Below are 13579 nucleotides of genomic sequence, written 5' to 3' on the forward strand. Positions count from 1 at the left end.
TGTGTTTGTCATGTTAAGTAATGGTTAATTGCTTATTGGGAAACACTAAAATGAGATGGGTTATTATTTCCACCTTCTCATACCAACTAACATTAACTTATACAGGAGTAGGTGGAGCAGACTTCCAGAATAGGTTTTATTTTACAAATCATACCTCCGAGGTAGCATGCACTGACTGGGATGCAAAATGCAGGCTTATTTAACTGCTTGAGCATACATACATATTTTCAATTATGTAATTTAATATTTAAATTACATACAGGGGGGGTCCTGATTAAGGGCGTTAACCCCCAAAGCCCCCCCCGTAATTCGAACCCTGGACTCTAAAGCTCTGCTTTGTAGGCTACGACTCAATACTTTTTTGCTACTTTGTAATAACTTTTTGCGGCCAGCATTTCTGGAAATAAACTAGGGTAAAACCTTTTTTTAGACCTGACTAAATGAAATTTAAGACATACGATGAAAATCTGTCTGTTTTAAGACATTTTAAGGCCTTAAATGTAAAGTTCCCGCGGGGACCCTGTATATAGTACCCTTGGTGTACCGCTTAAAATATAGAATCACCTTAACCCCCTTTCTTCCACCTAATCCCTCCTTTCTTCCACTGGATCCATGTAAATCTGTCTTTCTTTCTCCCCTCTTCAAAATGCATACCCATCTGGGATGGGATCTTACAGCAGGATATTCAGTAGGTTCCTCCATTACTGTACACACCCTGGGTGTTCTATCTACTATGAGTGTTGTTCAGACAGGTGGGAGGGTGCTAAAGTGGTCCGGCCGATGTCTCTTGCTAGTCTGGGACTCCTGTTCCGCTTGTCTGTCGTGCTTCCCCATGCATCCATCTGGAATCAAAACAACATATTCATGCAAGATAAAACAATGTAACAGTATGGTAAGGCATGGTGTTTACACCAGCCTCATGAATCAGAATCAGAATTGTGTTTAAAGTGTTCACAAACAAGGAATTAAATTTGGCAGTGACAGTTTGGGGCCTTTTGTTAATAAGCCTTACAAACTAATGGAAATGCATTACTCACTTGGAAGATGATGAGCATCATGTGCAGAGGCACAAGTATCTTGGGAGGTCTTCTGCCACTGTGACAAAGCAAAAAGTGAAGGGGATTTTTTTATTTATTTGTGTCATAAGTAGGAGTCTTGGCTTTCTCCAGACAGTTGAGTCTTATGGTCATGACGCATCATATCCTGTCCACAACCATTGTTGTTTGGGCAGAGTCAGAGCAGAGTCACACAATAGGCTACTCACAATGAACTTTTGGACTCCTGGGAGGCTGCTGAAGCGAAGGTAAGAGATGTCCCCCTTGTCCTTCCCGCTGTCCAGGTCCGTGGTGTAGATCTGTTTGATGCCCGCCCCCAGTATCAGTGGCACACACTCGTCACATGGACACTTGGTCACAAACAGCATGGTGTTCTCCTCATCTTTGACCTCAGAACTCCTGCATGGCAAGACAGGAGGGTTTCTACACTGTATATTCAAAGTATTTATTCATTACTGTTTATAAAATATATAGTCATGTAGAAGCCCCAGTAGTGCAAATGTAAGATTTATACGGATAGAGTAATTATAAAATACCAAAATCCCTGATTCCTCTCAATTGAGACTACACCCAAGATCCTCCCTACCTGAAGGTAAGGGCGTTCTGCTCGGCGTGGACGATGTAGCGGTACTTGCGTCTCTGCCGGTCCTGCTGCTTGTTGTCCATCTGGGGGTACTCTGCATACTCTGACCCCACTGGGTAGGCATTGTACCCACAGCCCACCAGGTACAGCCTCCCTGTACCATCACAACGTCCCTGAAACACAACAACGCAACCATCAGTAAATGCCAAAAAGGTTCATCCATCTTCCTTACTGTGCAGCTAGAACCTTGAACGTCAAGGCAGGACGATTTCAAGAACTGGATGTTAAAGCAACTGTACATGCAGTGTGTCTGCAAGTCTGAGGTACTATTATGAAAACTATACGTGTGCCATACAGCCCAAATCTGTTGACTATAAGATAAGAAAGCAAACAGGGTACTTACAGTTTTAGCTTCTGCCCAAATCACAGCCCCAACCCCAACCTTATGGTCCTCTGGAATATGAGCAGAAAATGCCACATTTAGGCATGCTCACCAACAGCTAATTAAAACAATCCTCACCACCAATATGCTCTGGCACCAGAGCTGTCAGACTACAAACGTGTCTTCCAACCACAAGCATGTCAGCAGATGTCCTGTAGGCAAGACAGCACCTAGCAATCAGTAAACTTGTCTAACTTGTATCCCGACAAGGTTCTCTTCTCCACCTGAACATGTTGCAATGTGTTGTTTGGGATTGCAGGACGAGTTGTACGGCTGACCTTATCTTTGCTGTGTCAGGAGATGGCACCGTGTTGACCGCTGGTAGAGTGCCTAAATGTGTGGAATTAGGAAGGGAGGGAGGGGTAGACAGAGGGATGAACAGAGTAGGAGAGCACAGACCTGTTCTGTAGGCCAGCAGCATGGCCTGTGTGATGCAGTGCCGGGCGATCTCCTGGGACACCGGCCGGGCCTGAGGCGGACCACCACACTGTGGCTCCTTCCTGTGGGGAGAGATATACAGTAAACCAGTCAGAAAACCTCAGGAAGATCATAAGTATGGACACAAAAAAAAAGTCAAAAGACTTGAATCACCCTAACAGCAAGGGTTGATAAGGTATGTTTCACCTGTCATTGTCCATCTTGTAGAAGCCATGCTGGAAAGGTGGAACACTAGCAGACACTGAGGCAAGAACCTCAACAAGCTCCCTCATGTTCTGCCGCAGGCTAGAGAAGTACGGTTCCATGCAGAAGTTCTCTAGGCCCATCTTGGTAAGAATGTCTCTGTGCTGCTGTTCCGGAGGTATGAACCTGGAGAACCTGCCCAAGTTCTGTCTCCACTGTCTCCTGAAGAAGTCTTCTACATCCAGATCGGGAGTGTCATTGGACACCCTTTCCATGAAGTCACACTTCTTGGAGGTCTCATTCACAAACTGCTGCAGGCCAGGGGCCAGGGGCTGCAGAATGACACCAATGTGAGGGCGACTGTTGGCCTTCATCTTCTCAACTGCCACGGCATCCAGCACAGCCTCCTGGGAAATGCTGTCCGTCCGGTCACAAGCTCCTGCCAGCAGACTCATCTCTGGGTCACCAGGCCAAAAGGAGATCCTGCTCACCCCGGCTAGGCAAGAAAATTAATCAGCAATTGAATATAATGGATGCAATGAGTTGAGTCATTGCCACGTATGTCAAATCCTTTGTTGTGATTAAAATCTGAAACTGATTGAACAGGTCAATGTCCAATATGATAAAAAACAAATATAGGGTTATATTGAAGCTATTGCCACTCTACACCAGTGCCAAGGATTTGTAGTTTTTGCTTTGAAGAAAGTTTGAAGCTGGGCTGGCCTACCATTGATGATCATCTTGAGGCAGGTGGCACAGGGTCTCCTGGAGAAGTAGAGCTCACAGGAAGCCAACCGAGGTCCATGTCGGATCACAGCCAACTGGCCTGCATGCAGCTCAGCTCCAGAGCAGTGCAGACCGACCACCCTGTGCTCCCGGATCACCACCAAGCCTGTTCCTCGCACCTGACCCAAAGGAGAAAATGTTACTACATCCTTCAAAATCTTATATTTTATTTTTTATCCTGATATTCATAGGTAGACTTTCAAGGGATAATTAAATGCAATACAAAAATCCGACATAATCCATTAGGAAAAATACAATACGTGGTGTAGTGTGGAGCTTGTCATAACATGTCATTTTAACGTGATTTTATGGAAGGGGAATCGATCATTCAAATTGGTACACATTGAAGGAAAGGCAAGGACAGTACCGAAGTTTTCAACAGTGGTGAGCTGTCCAGCTTACCGACTCATTGTCATCATTTTTGTGTTCGAGTTCTTCTCTGGGGAACAGTTCCATCCATAGACTAAGTAGTGTGAAAAGGTTGCCTTTTGACAATCTGGGGCCATGCCCTGAAACACAAACCAAATGTCATGGAGTAAAGGTTTTTAGCAAACCGAGTTCTAAATGCTAACGCTTGTTTATGGTCAGTTGGTTTCGGCTACATGCAATTCCATGATTCATGGTGAGGCTTAACTTTACTGTAGGTTTCGATTCAGTGATGGATTCTCACCTTGTACTTTACTGTCGGTCTGTGTACCGGCCTCTTTAACATCGCGACCTCCGTTACAATGACACAATACGGCACAATTTTGCTGCAAAGCTTCATTTATATTCGCGTTGTTTGCTCTTGCCATTCAATTTGTCAGGACTAAATTGTCCGACCTGCATACGTATCCTAGAATGATGTATGCGTTCCGTCTTTAGCCTTGGCTTCTACAGTATTTTGCTATGGCGTAGGTGAATAGGCGGAGACTGTCAGTTGGTACGCCCAACCCCTCGAACTGACAGGCCAATCACACATCGACGCACAAAGGAAGCATGAGAAATTTTAATAATCTTTACATATTTAGCAATAATTCCTATTCGCATCTAAAAATGCAAGTAACAAAACGATACATCAGTTGTACATTTGCTTTAACGTGACAAAAAACAAGGCATGTGATTTACTCTTGTACAATTACTAAGGACAAATTTAATATTTGGGTCTCTACAGAAAACAATAAAAACATAGCCAAATAAAAATCTCAGTAAACTCAGGAATGTAACAATAATATATAAAAATGCTTACTCTTTAAAACAAATACCGTTTTAAAGTTGTTAATGGTCCATCATCGACGTCATGTTGTCCTTACTTTCTCTCTGATCAAACTGTCAAAAGCTTTCCAATGTTCTAGAAAGATCCAATGACATACCAACTTACCCAACTCACAAGCATTCAAACATTGTAACATAACACTTTAAATAACAGCTTCCCTGTTTTTATGTGACCTGTTAAAGCAGTGGTAGAGTACCTGGGTACTAAAGTAATATAAAATCAATCAAATGAGTGCATAAACTTGTTATCAGTATAGTGAAAGCAAGATGCCTACAATGCATTGTGGGACACAAATGTACCAGACACCCAACTTATGAGGACAGTATGCATATTCCTAATGATGCAGGGTTGTAAACTTGCAATGATTTAGACTCAGTTTAAAGTCTTCCCTCAAAGAACAACACCACCTGTCTGTGTGGAGGAGCAGGTGCAGACAAGACACGAGCGTCATCCAACATCAGGTTTTTGGCCGTTTAACTGGCAGTGGCATTCACTCACTCATCCCAGGAGGCAGTTCAGCTGGAACTGACATATGACAAATAACAATAGTGCAGGTTTAGGTCGTTTCAAGGTTTCCATGCTTTGAGAGGGTTTGCCAGTGCCAGCTGGTGCCCTAGTGGACCACCCTGAGCCTGGGGCAGGGTGGCAGCGCCTCTGGTCAGTTCTTGAAGGCGCCACAGCGGCTGGCGCGGCAGATGAACTCCTTGAGCATGTTGCCGTCGATCTGCCAGAAGGCAGCCGTCTGGGTCACTTCTGTCAAGTGGTTCACACAGAACTTGAAGCAGAACTCTTCCAGGTCCTGATGGGTCAAAGGTGAAACGTAAACAGTCTGCTGGATCTAATGTACATGGGTACACGGTTAACATTTTTGTACGCGTTTCCTTAACAACTGCAGATTTGACCAGGTTGATTTTCTAATGATGAGAAATAAAAAATATGGTTACATGCAGTCCCATTTAGGAAGCAACCTAAATTTGGTTATGTCTGTGACAAAATCATGCAGGTTTGCAATTGAGGAGAATTCAGCCTAGAGTTGCAATGTTCCAGCTTCAAGGCAAACCCCAGAAGGCCTACTACACCTGTCTCTGGTGTTGCGTGTCGCCCAAAGCACTCTGACGCATTGGTTTACTTTCAAATAATGTTAAAACAAATAAGACAAAAAGACATGACGCTGTATTGTAAAAACGAGGACAACAGCTGTGTCTGCGTTTAACAATTGAAGACGTGTATCCCTTCGTCATGTTAGGCTAAAGTTGCCTAATTAAATGCTTTTTTTCCAGAAATCACATGAATGTGTGTGTGTGTGTGTCTCACCTCAGCATCGTAGCGGACGGCAGCTGACAGCAAGGAGAAGGCGTTCGCCACGGTGATGCCCCTCTTGATGATGTGCTGGCACAGCCTCTTGAGACGATTCTCACAGTAGGACGTGGCCAGATCCAACAGCCCTGTGAGACGCACATGCATGCTACGGAAGTGAGCAAGTGTGCGTTTTCACAAGAGAACATTCAGGGCAACGATGCAGGACTGCACTGACCTATGGCGTCCTCTGGAGGCAGGTCGACTTGGTCGGTGTAGAGGTACTCGAGGAAGGAGCGGTAGACGGGGTAGGAGAACTGGTCGATCTCAATCACCTCCTGCATGTCCTCTGTCCAGTGGGACTGGAACATGGAGCGGAAGTGCTCACACCTGACCACGGGAGAGACATGAGAGAGGACACATCCAACCATCAGTGAATCCTCCATCACGCCACTGCAGCAAGGCGAGAGGACCCTCATCCAATCGGCGTACCTGATCTTGAGCACAGCTTTGTGGACGTGGACGAATTTGCCGTCAATGCTGAACTTGAGGTCGGCTGTTTCGGGGCTGTCAAACTCTTTCCTCAGGGACTGGGCCACGGTCAGGAAGTCATCATGCTCTAGGACAGATCACATGACATGATGCCTTAGCTGGGGTTGGCATGTGGTCGCTTTGTTTGAGTGCCTCCACCTCAACAAGGACTCAGTTTTGAAAAAAAACTTCCTAGTTTATTTTAGTAAAGCACATCTGCTTTACTAATAATAAACCTGATACAAGGCATTCACTGTCTAGTGTTTTTAGGTGCCAAGATACTATCTAAACAAAGACAGCAGGCCAATCTGGCCCCTCGCCACTATTGGTCACTCTCTACATTTGTCTTGCTCAGAAAATGAAACCATAAGCAGAGACAAAGGACAGGCCAGAGCTGGCAATGTTGAGACTCACCCATGGACAGGAGCCTCCACATAACAGAGGGGGTAGCAAAGCAGGCAAACACGTCATCCGTGGAGCTGAAGTGTGTGAGGTGGGGCAGGACAATGGACTGGCCCCGGCACTGGCCCCACATGAACACCTGGCCGCTCTGTGTCTTGGCGGCTGACGTGTGCGTGGAGTGGCACGCTGCGATCTCCACGATCCTGCTGTTGAAGGGGTGGGAGGTTTAGACGGACCACACACACACACACACACACACACACGCGCCTGAGCCTTTATGATCAAGAAGTACTCGCACCAAGCGTGGGGCTGCAGCGTCTCATTCTTCAGAGGCTCATCCCTGCTGCAGACTGAAGGCTGTTCTCTAGATTTCTCCGGGCTATTTCCAGCCCGCCCGTTTCCCGTTACAGTGCAGCATAAACAAACTCAAGCTGCTATATTGTAACCCCACCTACAAGGTTATATATCTTCTACCCTCGTCCACGACTACACTCCCTCTGCCGTGATCCAAACACTGACGAATAACCTGCCCGTTACACAGCTGGAGGAGACAGGAAAATATAAATGCGTTTCTACACACGGCACTTCAAATTCTGTCCACAAATGTGTATTCATGTTCAGGATTTCAATTAATAACATTATAAATGTTATAAGCATGCTTATATAGCTAAAGGATATCATGTTTGTTAAATGTTCAGATTCTTCTGTGTAAACATTTCGCGGACCTGGAGGATAAGAATAATTGTAGGAGGTACCCTGAATGACCTCCATTTGAGATAAAAAGGGACACAAAGGGAAACATTTTAGACGTTCCAAACAGGAAGCTGCTAAGCCTCTCTGCAATGCCACACTGCCCAGCACAAGTCTGGTCAAGGCCAAGATGGAGTTGCAGAAAAGAAATCAACTTTGAAGAAGCTTTTAGGCCTAAATGTTTTTGCCCAACCAAAATTAGTGTTAGGGTATATGCACTGATAACAAAAACACTAGGTTTTTCACCTTTTCAAAAAAAAAAAAAAAAATATATATATATATATATATATATTAAAACTATACATAGTATACATAGTACATAGGCCTCTACTCCTACTATTCTAGGTTTTCGCCATTGTGACAGAAATTGACTTGGAAATTGGATGAAGTGACCTAAAGACTGTGGTTGCATTCACTGGATATTTTGTACAGTGTATGCAAGTCAACAATTGGGTTGGGTGGGGAGGGAGGGAAGCTCCTAAAGAGGAAGCAGAGAGCCCTGTCAGTAATGCACCACAGCCTGGACCCTCACACACACGGTTCCTTACCTCTCCTTCTCTGCCATGATCTGGACAGGGTTCAGTTGGTTGCTCTTGTTCCCTGTGCCCAGCTGGCCATAGGTGTTAGCCCCCCAGGCGTACAGCAAGCCCTCGTCTGTTAGGGCCAGAGAGTGAGCATAGCCAGACGCTATCTGGAGGTTTGGAACATAACAGGGATTAGGGACATGGGACAGTTTAAGGCCAGGGGGCTTTAGGAACTAGGTGGTTCTGGGACCCAGTGTTGCTTGGACACCCTGGGAAACAGACCAGCAGGGTTTAGGAGTCAGTAGTCTCCCCCCTCCCTTACCTGGAGCACACAGAGGCTCTGCAGCCCTGCTAGGCGACAGGGGGTCAGCTGGTTACCATTGTTACCGACCCCCAGCTGTCCGTTGCCGTTGTAACCCCAGCCATACACCTGCAGGAGGAACCAGAGACATCCCTATCACATACTGCTCGTCAGTTACACCTCAGAGTGTTGTGCTACAAAACTTGTGCTTGACACATTAAAGAGGTGTTACTCAATCTTTGAGCAGTTGGTTGTCTGTTTGCAACTTAAAAGGAAAAATTAGGTCGTTTTAGGACCTTGGGTATCTTTCTGCTAACCTCTCCATTGTCTACCACAGCCATGGAGGAGGTCTGACCGCAAGAAATGCCCGTCACCACCTTTCCCTGCAGGCAGCCGGACACCTTGCGTGGGGTGGGCTGGTTTGCCGTGGACCCAGAGCCCACCTGGCCACAGTTGTTGTAGCCCCAAGCAAACACCTGGCACACATACACGCAATGTGAAAACAACAGAACTAACTCAAACTCAATCAATGTGAAGTATGGAAAATCAGTGTAAGACTCACGCAAACACTTTCCCTTTGTCTGACTGTCTATTAGCAGACTCACTATATGACTTGCTGGCTGGCTAGCTGAAAGACTATTTACTGGCTGACCGCAGGTGAACCTCAGGCAGCCTGGCAAAAGCTAATGACCTTGAGATTAAAATAAACAGATTAGTCTGGGAGAGATAGGCAGGGTGGAGGCAGTGAGCAAGTTGCGGCTTATTTACTGGCCTGGTGGACAGGAGGCAAATGGAACCATAAATAGTGTCTTGTCTCGAATGATAAGAAGCCCTCATAGAAACTCATGTTCATGTCAGTTGCTTCCATGTCTTGTGAACCCATATGTGAAGAAGGAAACCCTTTCACTGCCTTTCCTCACCTCACCATCTTGCATAAGGGCCATGGAGTGGTGCGAGCCACACACCACCTCCTTCACCCTCTTGTTCGGCAGGTTGGCAGACACCAGGATGGGGGACACCCCTTGGTTTGTAGTGCCGTTACCCAGCTGACTGTATCCGTTGTGCCCCCAGGCAAATAGGTCTCCGTCTGGAACAACAACATTCTTCAGGGAACGGCAAAGTAGATGGTTATATCTACACAAAGCAACGATATGGGCAGTAATGGTACAACATCATGATACATTACAATAGGGTACAGTTCTCAATATACTTTACAGGTATTTATTAAGAATTGGTAAGACAGAACCAACTGACTGTTCTGAAGAGCTGCTGGGTACAGCAACACCATAGAGCATTCTCCATTTTAGCCAAAGCTAAAAGGGCTGAAGGTAGCAACATTAGCTGCGAGCCATGCAGCGGGGTGTGCATACCTTCGGTTGCAAGTAAGACATGGGGTCCACTGCCATAGCTCAAGCTGACCACCTTCTTCCCTCGCAGGAAATCCAGCTTCTTTGGTACGATGGTGCTGAGGCTGTCCCCTGTGCCCAAGCAGTTACTGCAGTTCATCCCAAACACATACACCTACAGCCAGGGGAGAAACGCAGGCACATAGCCCATGTATGAACTAGTCCTCTGAAAGTGAAGTGTTTTGAATTGACCAAACATCTAATTATAGTGTAAAGTGAGTGTAAGGTGCAACACACAACTTGAGAACAGGGTTAAACAATCCACAGCTTGGGAACAGGGTTAAACAATCCACAGCTTGGGAACAGGGTTAAACAATCCACAGCTTGGGAACAGGGTTAAACAATCCACAGCTTGGGAACAGGGTTAAACAATCCACAGCTTGGGAACAGGGTTAAACAATCCACAGCTTGGGAACAGGGTTAAACAATCCACAGCTTGGGAACAGGGTTAAACAACAGGGACCCATTTGCGGTCTCACCTCATCGTCATGGGTGATGTAGATGGCCTCGTTGGCGGAGGTCCCGAACACACAGGCCTGTCGGATGGAGGAGATGTCCTGGGGCCCGAGGAGGGTGAACAGAGGCCACTTGCTGACATCCACCATGGCTTGATACCTTACCCTAGCCCGCCTGGGCGGAGGGGTAGGACAGGGAGTCGTGGCTGGAGCTGGGCCAGTGGCAGGAGGGGAGGGACTGGAACTGGCAGGGCCAGTGAAACTATCCCCACTTACACTTGACATGGCAAGACAACCACCAGAGACAAGCAGTTTCTCACAAAATTAAAAAAGGAAAGTTTTGAAGTTTCAGACTCATGCTACACGGACATGCAGATGAAGGATTAAAATGTGCTGACAAAACAGACACGAAACGAAGGTTTAATTCAACGATATTTTAGACTTTTCTGAAATGTATGGCGTTGTGATTATGTTTGGTTTATAAAGCTTGGCTTTAGGCCAAATCATTATAACGTCCAAAGAAGGAATTTGTAAGAACCTGATGGGTCAAGCATGCTAGCAATCGAGCCGAGCTTGTTGTACTAACTTAGGGCACAAAGCTACGGCGCATAAGCAAACTAGCTACGATCTACTGTCAAAATGGCAAGTAGATACACAAGCATGCCAGCAGGCTGATTATGTCCTACTACATAAAAATGAATAGTTAACCACCCACGCTTTCAGAATTTGAGTTAGTTAGCTAACTAACTTGGTAGCTGACAGCCAGGCAGTACAAACTAGCGCTACAACACAGAATAACTGATACCTAGCTAGCAGTCTATCCGTAGCCTACCTAAAGCATCGCTCCATCATCTTATCACCAAGAAAACTGAGGGGGGGAGACAAGAGAAACATTTAACATCCAGTTCTTTGGCATACCTCACTGGCATCTGATTCGTGGGTAAATTACCAGGAATAGTCCTTTTACTGAGGCATTAACGATGAGAAAACACAAACAGTTTCCCGACTTCTGCGTTCATGACATGTATCCTTGTGGAAATAACTGACGTCATCGTTGACTAGACAGCGTTCCATTCGCAACATTTAGCAGCCATGCTGTGCCCATGGTGCTACATCGAAACAAGGGAATATGTTAGCTTAGGTTTCTATTATGTTTGTGATTAATAATGTGAACGCCTTTCTGATACAACAGGCAATAGGCTACAAACTATATCAAGTTCAAGTACAGCTCAAGAAGAGAAAACCACACCAGAACTCACATCTGCCATTTTATGAACACACACCTGAGACTCATCAGCCAATCACATCAGTCACACACCTGATTCTCATCAGCTATTCATAAAATTGTTCTTTTTTTATGGACCATTCATGACAGCTGACCCTAAACAAAACCAGACTGATATTTACTCTTGCAAACAAATTATCTCTCCATCTCTTCCTCTACCTTGCAGCATCTTTCTGCTGTCCGGGTGGCTAAGTTCAACCTACACGTATTCATTTTAGTCAAATAGGGCTGAGGCCCTGTCCACGTAAAAAATGTGGAAAGACTGGTTTTGTCATGTGATCTAACACTGGAGACACACACCTCCCTGAGCAGTTCATGTTTAAACAGGGAAGTGAGAGTGAGAGAGTGGACACGTCCATGTTCACACACCTGCAATTGTTTCAGATACTGTTTGGCTCAATTATTTTTAATACTGACAGGAGTCTGTCTTAACTGATGGTTTCTCCTGATACCTACGTTGAGGACTCAAAAGATTGTTTCGAATCAGAAAGACTGCTGAGAGAGAAAGTACCTTGTTTTATTTGACCATCAACAGCTGGATTAGTTTGTCAGGTGTCATCATGGGTCAACTTTTGTCCAGAAATATCCAGAAGCCTCCTCAAGTGGTTCTACTGGGTCTGGATTCTTCTGGAAAGTCCACCCTCCTCTCCATGCTCCAAACAGGGCTGGTCATGGACACTTCCCCCACTGTGGGCTTCAATGTGGGGACTCTGGAGCTGAACAAGAACACATCTCTCATTGTGTGGGACGTGGGAGGCCAAAGCAAGATGAGATCCAACTGGAGGTATGGCTCTAGTTTCTCTTTGTTGGGGACATGATAGTGATGGAATGATAGAGGTTGGTTACTACATGTGTATAAAATATGTCAGTTGTTTATCAGTGTTAGGCTCTAAATAGTGTATTTTAAAATTACACCAACTAGAGTTACTACCTCTTTCAAGAAATCAGCTTATTAGTCTTTCCGATGCACAACGTGCCAATACATCACAACCTTAAGAATGTAGATGTAAAACATCATACTAGCATACAAACATGATTCTAACCTTGTACTATTAAACATATTATCTTCTCCATTAAATGAGCAGCTTGCTCACCATATAACCAACTCCACTAGTTATTACATTTGAACTATATTATCATTCCCACTGCTATCACCTTTTAATTATGACATTATTTTAACCTAAGGTACTACTTGGACGACTGTAAGGCTCTGGTTTTTGTGGTGGACAGTAGTGACCGGGCTCGTATGGGGGAGGCCCAAAAAGCCCTGAAGAAAGTTCTGGCAGATGAGAATCTGAAGGATGTTCCTCTGATGGTGCTGGCTAACAAGAAGGACCTTCCCAATTCTATGACCATCCGTGAAGTGTCCAACCTGCTGGAGCTTCCCAGCTACAAGGACCGAATGTGGGAAATCCAGGCATGCAGCGCTCTGAAGGGCCTAGGGCTGATGCAAGCCTTCCTCTCTGTGGCCAAACTCATCCGTGAGAGCTGAAGGAGGTGGGGTGACAGGCGCTAGTGGGTTGTGAACTGGGTTCAATACATCAATTATGGAAAATGTGGTATAGCAGAATTGGCCCAAGAGGGTAGCTGGTGGTGAAAAGCCTGCTGGTGTTGCCTTGGGAACTTCACCAACTGGATTTAGCTCCAGAGACTTGAGCAACTAACCCCATGGCTGTGGTACAAACCTCCAAGTTGTGACTTTTCAAGAATCTTAACTTTTTGTTAGGTATAAGGAGACATTCATATGCATTTATATAAATCAATTCCACTAAACATTCCACTGACAAATGTATAACGTTTCTCTACGGTTCATCATAGCCTATCTGCTACTGTACAATAAGATTAACTAGGGTGCTGTTATAAAAATTAAATTAGGTGCTTTGTCCA

General features: G+C 45.3%; 4 protein-coding genes across 8 annotated transcripts in view; 1 reads left to right on the plus strand and 3 right to left on the minus strand.

Moving 5' to 3' along the window:
* Positions 1-117: 117 nt before the first annotated feature.
* Positions 118-4410, minus strand: cdadc1 (cytidine and dCMP deaminase domain containing 1). Of its 2 annotated transcripts, none has more exons than XM_084667556.1 (10): positions 4158-4410; positions 3890-3996; positions 3429-3606; positions 2705-3197; positions 2480-2580; positions 2042-2091; positions 1642-1811; positions 1265-1454; positions 1038-1095; positions 118-842 (listed from the first exon to the last, which is right to left on the minus strand). In XM_084667556.1, exons 1-10 carry the CDS (start codon positions 4279-4281, stop codon positions 745-747), a joined length of 1569 nt encoding a protein of 522 aa, XP_084523682.1. In that variant the 5' UTR covers positions 4282-4410; the 3' UTR covers positions 118-744. The 2 variants fall into 2 exon arrangements, with proteins under 2 accessions (XP_084523682.1, XP_084523681.1); XM_084667555.1 differs by having other exon boundaries at positions 2276-2580.
* A 50-nt stretch (positions 4411-4460) lies between these two features.
* rcbtb1 (regulator of chromosome condensation (RCC1) and BTB (POZ) domain containing protein 1) lies at positions 4461-11475 on the minus strand. Of its 4 annotated transcripts, XM_084667551.1 has the most exons (13): positions 11357-11475; positions 11240-11275; positions 10432-10684; positions 9917-10067; positions 9467-9633; positions 8864-9022; positions 8568-8675; positions 8270-8412; positions 6984-7177; positions 6531-6657; positions 6277-6428; positions 6057-6187; positions 4461-5541 (listed from the first exon to the last, which is right to left on the minus strand). In XM_084667551.1, the coding sequence occupies exons 2-13, from the start codon at positions 11257-11259 to the stop codon at positions 5401-5403; spliced, it is 1746 nt and encodes a 581-aa protein (XP_084523677.1). In that variant the 5' UTR covers positions 11260-11275; positions 11357-11475; the 3' UTR covers positions 4461-5400. The 4 variants fall into 4 exon arrangements, with proteins under 4 accessions (XP_084523677.1, XP_084523678.1, XP_084523679.1 ...); XM_084667552.1 differs by lacking the exon at positions 11240-11275 and having other exon boundaries at positions 11326-11475; XM_084667553.1 differs by lacking the exon at positions 11240-11275 and having other exon boundaries at positions 10432-10722; positions 11326-11475.
* Positions 11476-12249: 774 nt separating this feature from the next.
* arl11 (ADP-ribosylation factor-like 11) lies at positions 12250-13479 on the plus strand. Its single transcript, XM_084667560.1, has 2 exons — positions 12250-12476; positions 12878-13479. The coding sequence occupies exons 1-2, from the start codon at positions 12253-12255 to the stop codon at positions 13182-13184; spliced, it is 531 nt and encodes a 176-aa protein (XP_084523686.1). The 5' UTR covers positions 12250-12252; the 3' UTR covers positions 13185-13479.
* zranb3 (zinc finger, RAN-binding domain containing 3) overlaps positions 12250-13579 on the minus strand; it is a 36079-nt gene continuing 34749 nt past the window's right edge. The window contains exon 24 of the transcript XR_014724718.1: positions 12250-12408. The gene's annotated coding sequence lies outside the window, so the exon portion shown is untranslated. The remainder of the gene's footprint in view (positions 12409-13579) is intronic.

This window comes from Hypomesus nipponensis, chromosome 12 (genome assembly GCF_054491055.1).
Source record: "Hypomesus nipponensis isolate SF chromosome 12, ASM5449105v1, whole genome shotgun sequence".
Lineage (NCBI taxonomy): Eukaryota > Metazoa > Chordata > Actinopteri > Osmeriformes > Osmeridae > Hypomesus > Hypomesus nipponensis.

What these genes read in the sequence shown, in the direction of transcription:
- rcbtb1 (XM_084667550.1), bottom strand. Translation starts at nt 11,301, where the DNA reads ATGTTTCTCTTGTCTCCCCCCCTCAGTTTTCTTGGTGATAAGATGATG. An exon ending in GTGGAGGCTCCTGTCCATGG is followed by an intron (nt 6,658 to 6,983) that starts GTGAGTCTCAAC and finishes GATCTGTCCTAG; the next exon opens with AGCATGATGACTTCCTGACC. An exon ending in GCCTCCAGAGGACGCCATAG is followed by an intron (nt 6,188 to 6,276) that starts GTCAGTGCAGTC and finishes TGCGTCTCACAG; the next exon opens with GGCTGTTGGATCTGGCCACG.
- cdadc1 (XM_084667555.1), bottom strand. Translation starts at nt 4,281, where the DNA reads ATGGCAAGAGCAAACAACGCGAATATAAATGAAGCTTTGCAGCAAAAT. An exon ending in GACCGACAGTAAAGTACAAG is followed by an intron (nt 3,997 to 4,157) that starts GTGAGAATCCAT and finishes TTTGTGTTTCAG; the next exon opens with GGCATGGCCCCAGATTGTCA. An exon ending in AGAACCTTGTCGGGATACAA is followed by an intron (nt 2,092 to 2,275) that starts GTTAGACAAGTT and finishes CTCATATTCCAG; the next exon opens with AGGACCATAAGGTTGGGGTT.
- arl11 (XM_084667560.1), top strand. Translation starts at nt 12,253, where the DNA reads ATGGGTCAACTTTTGTCCAGAAATATCCAGAAGCCTCCTCAAGTGGTT. An exon ending in AAGATGAGATCCAACTGGAG is followed by an intron (nt 12,477 to 12,877) that starts GTATGGCTCTAG and finishes TTTTAACCTAAG; the next exon opens with GTACTACTTGGACGACTGTA.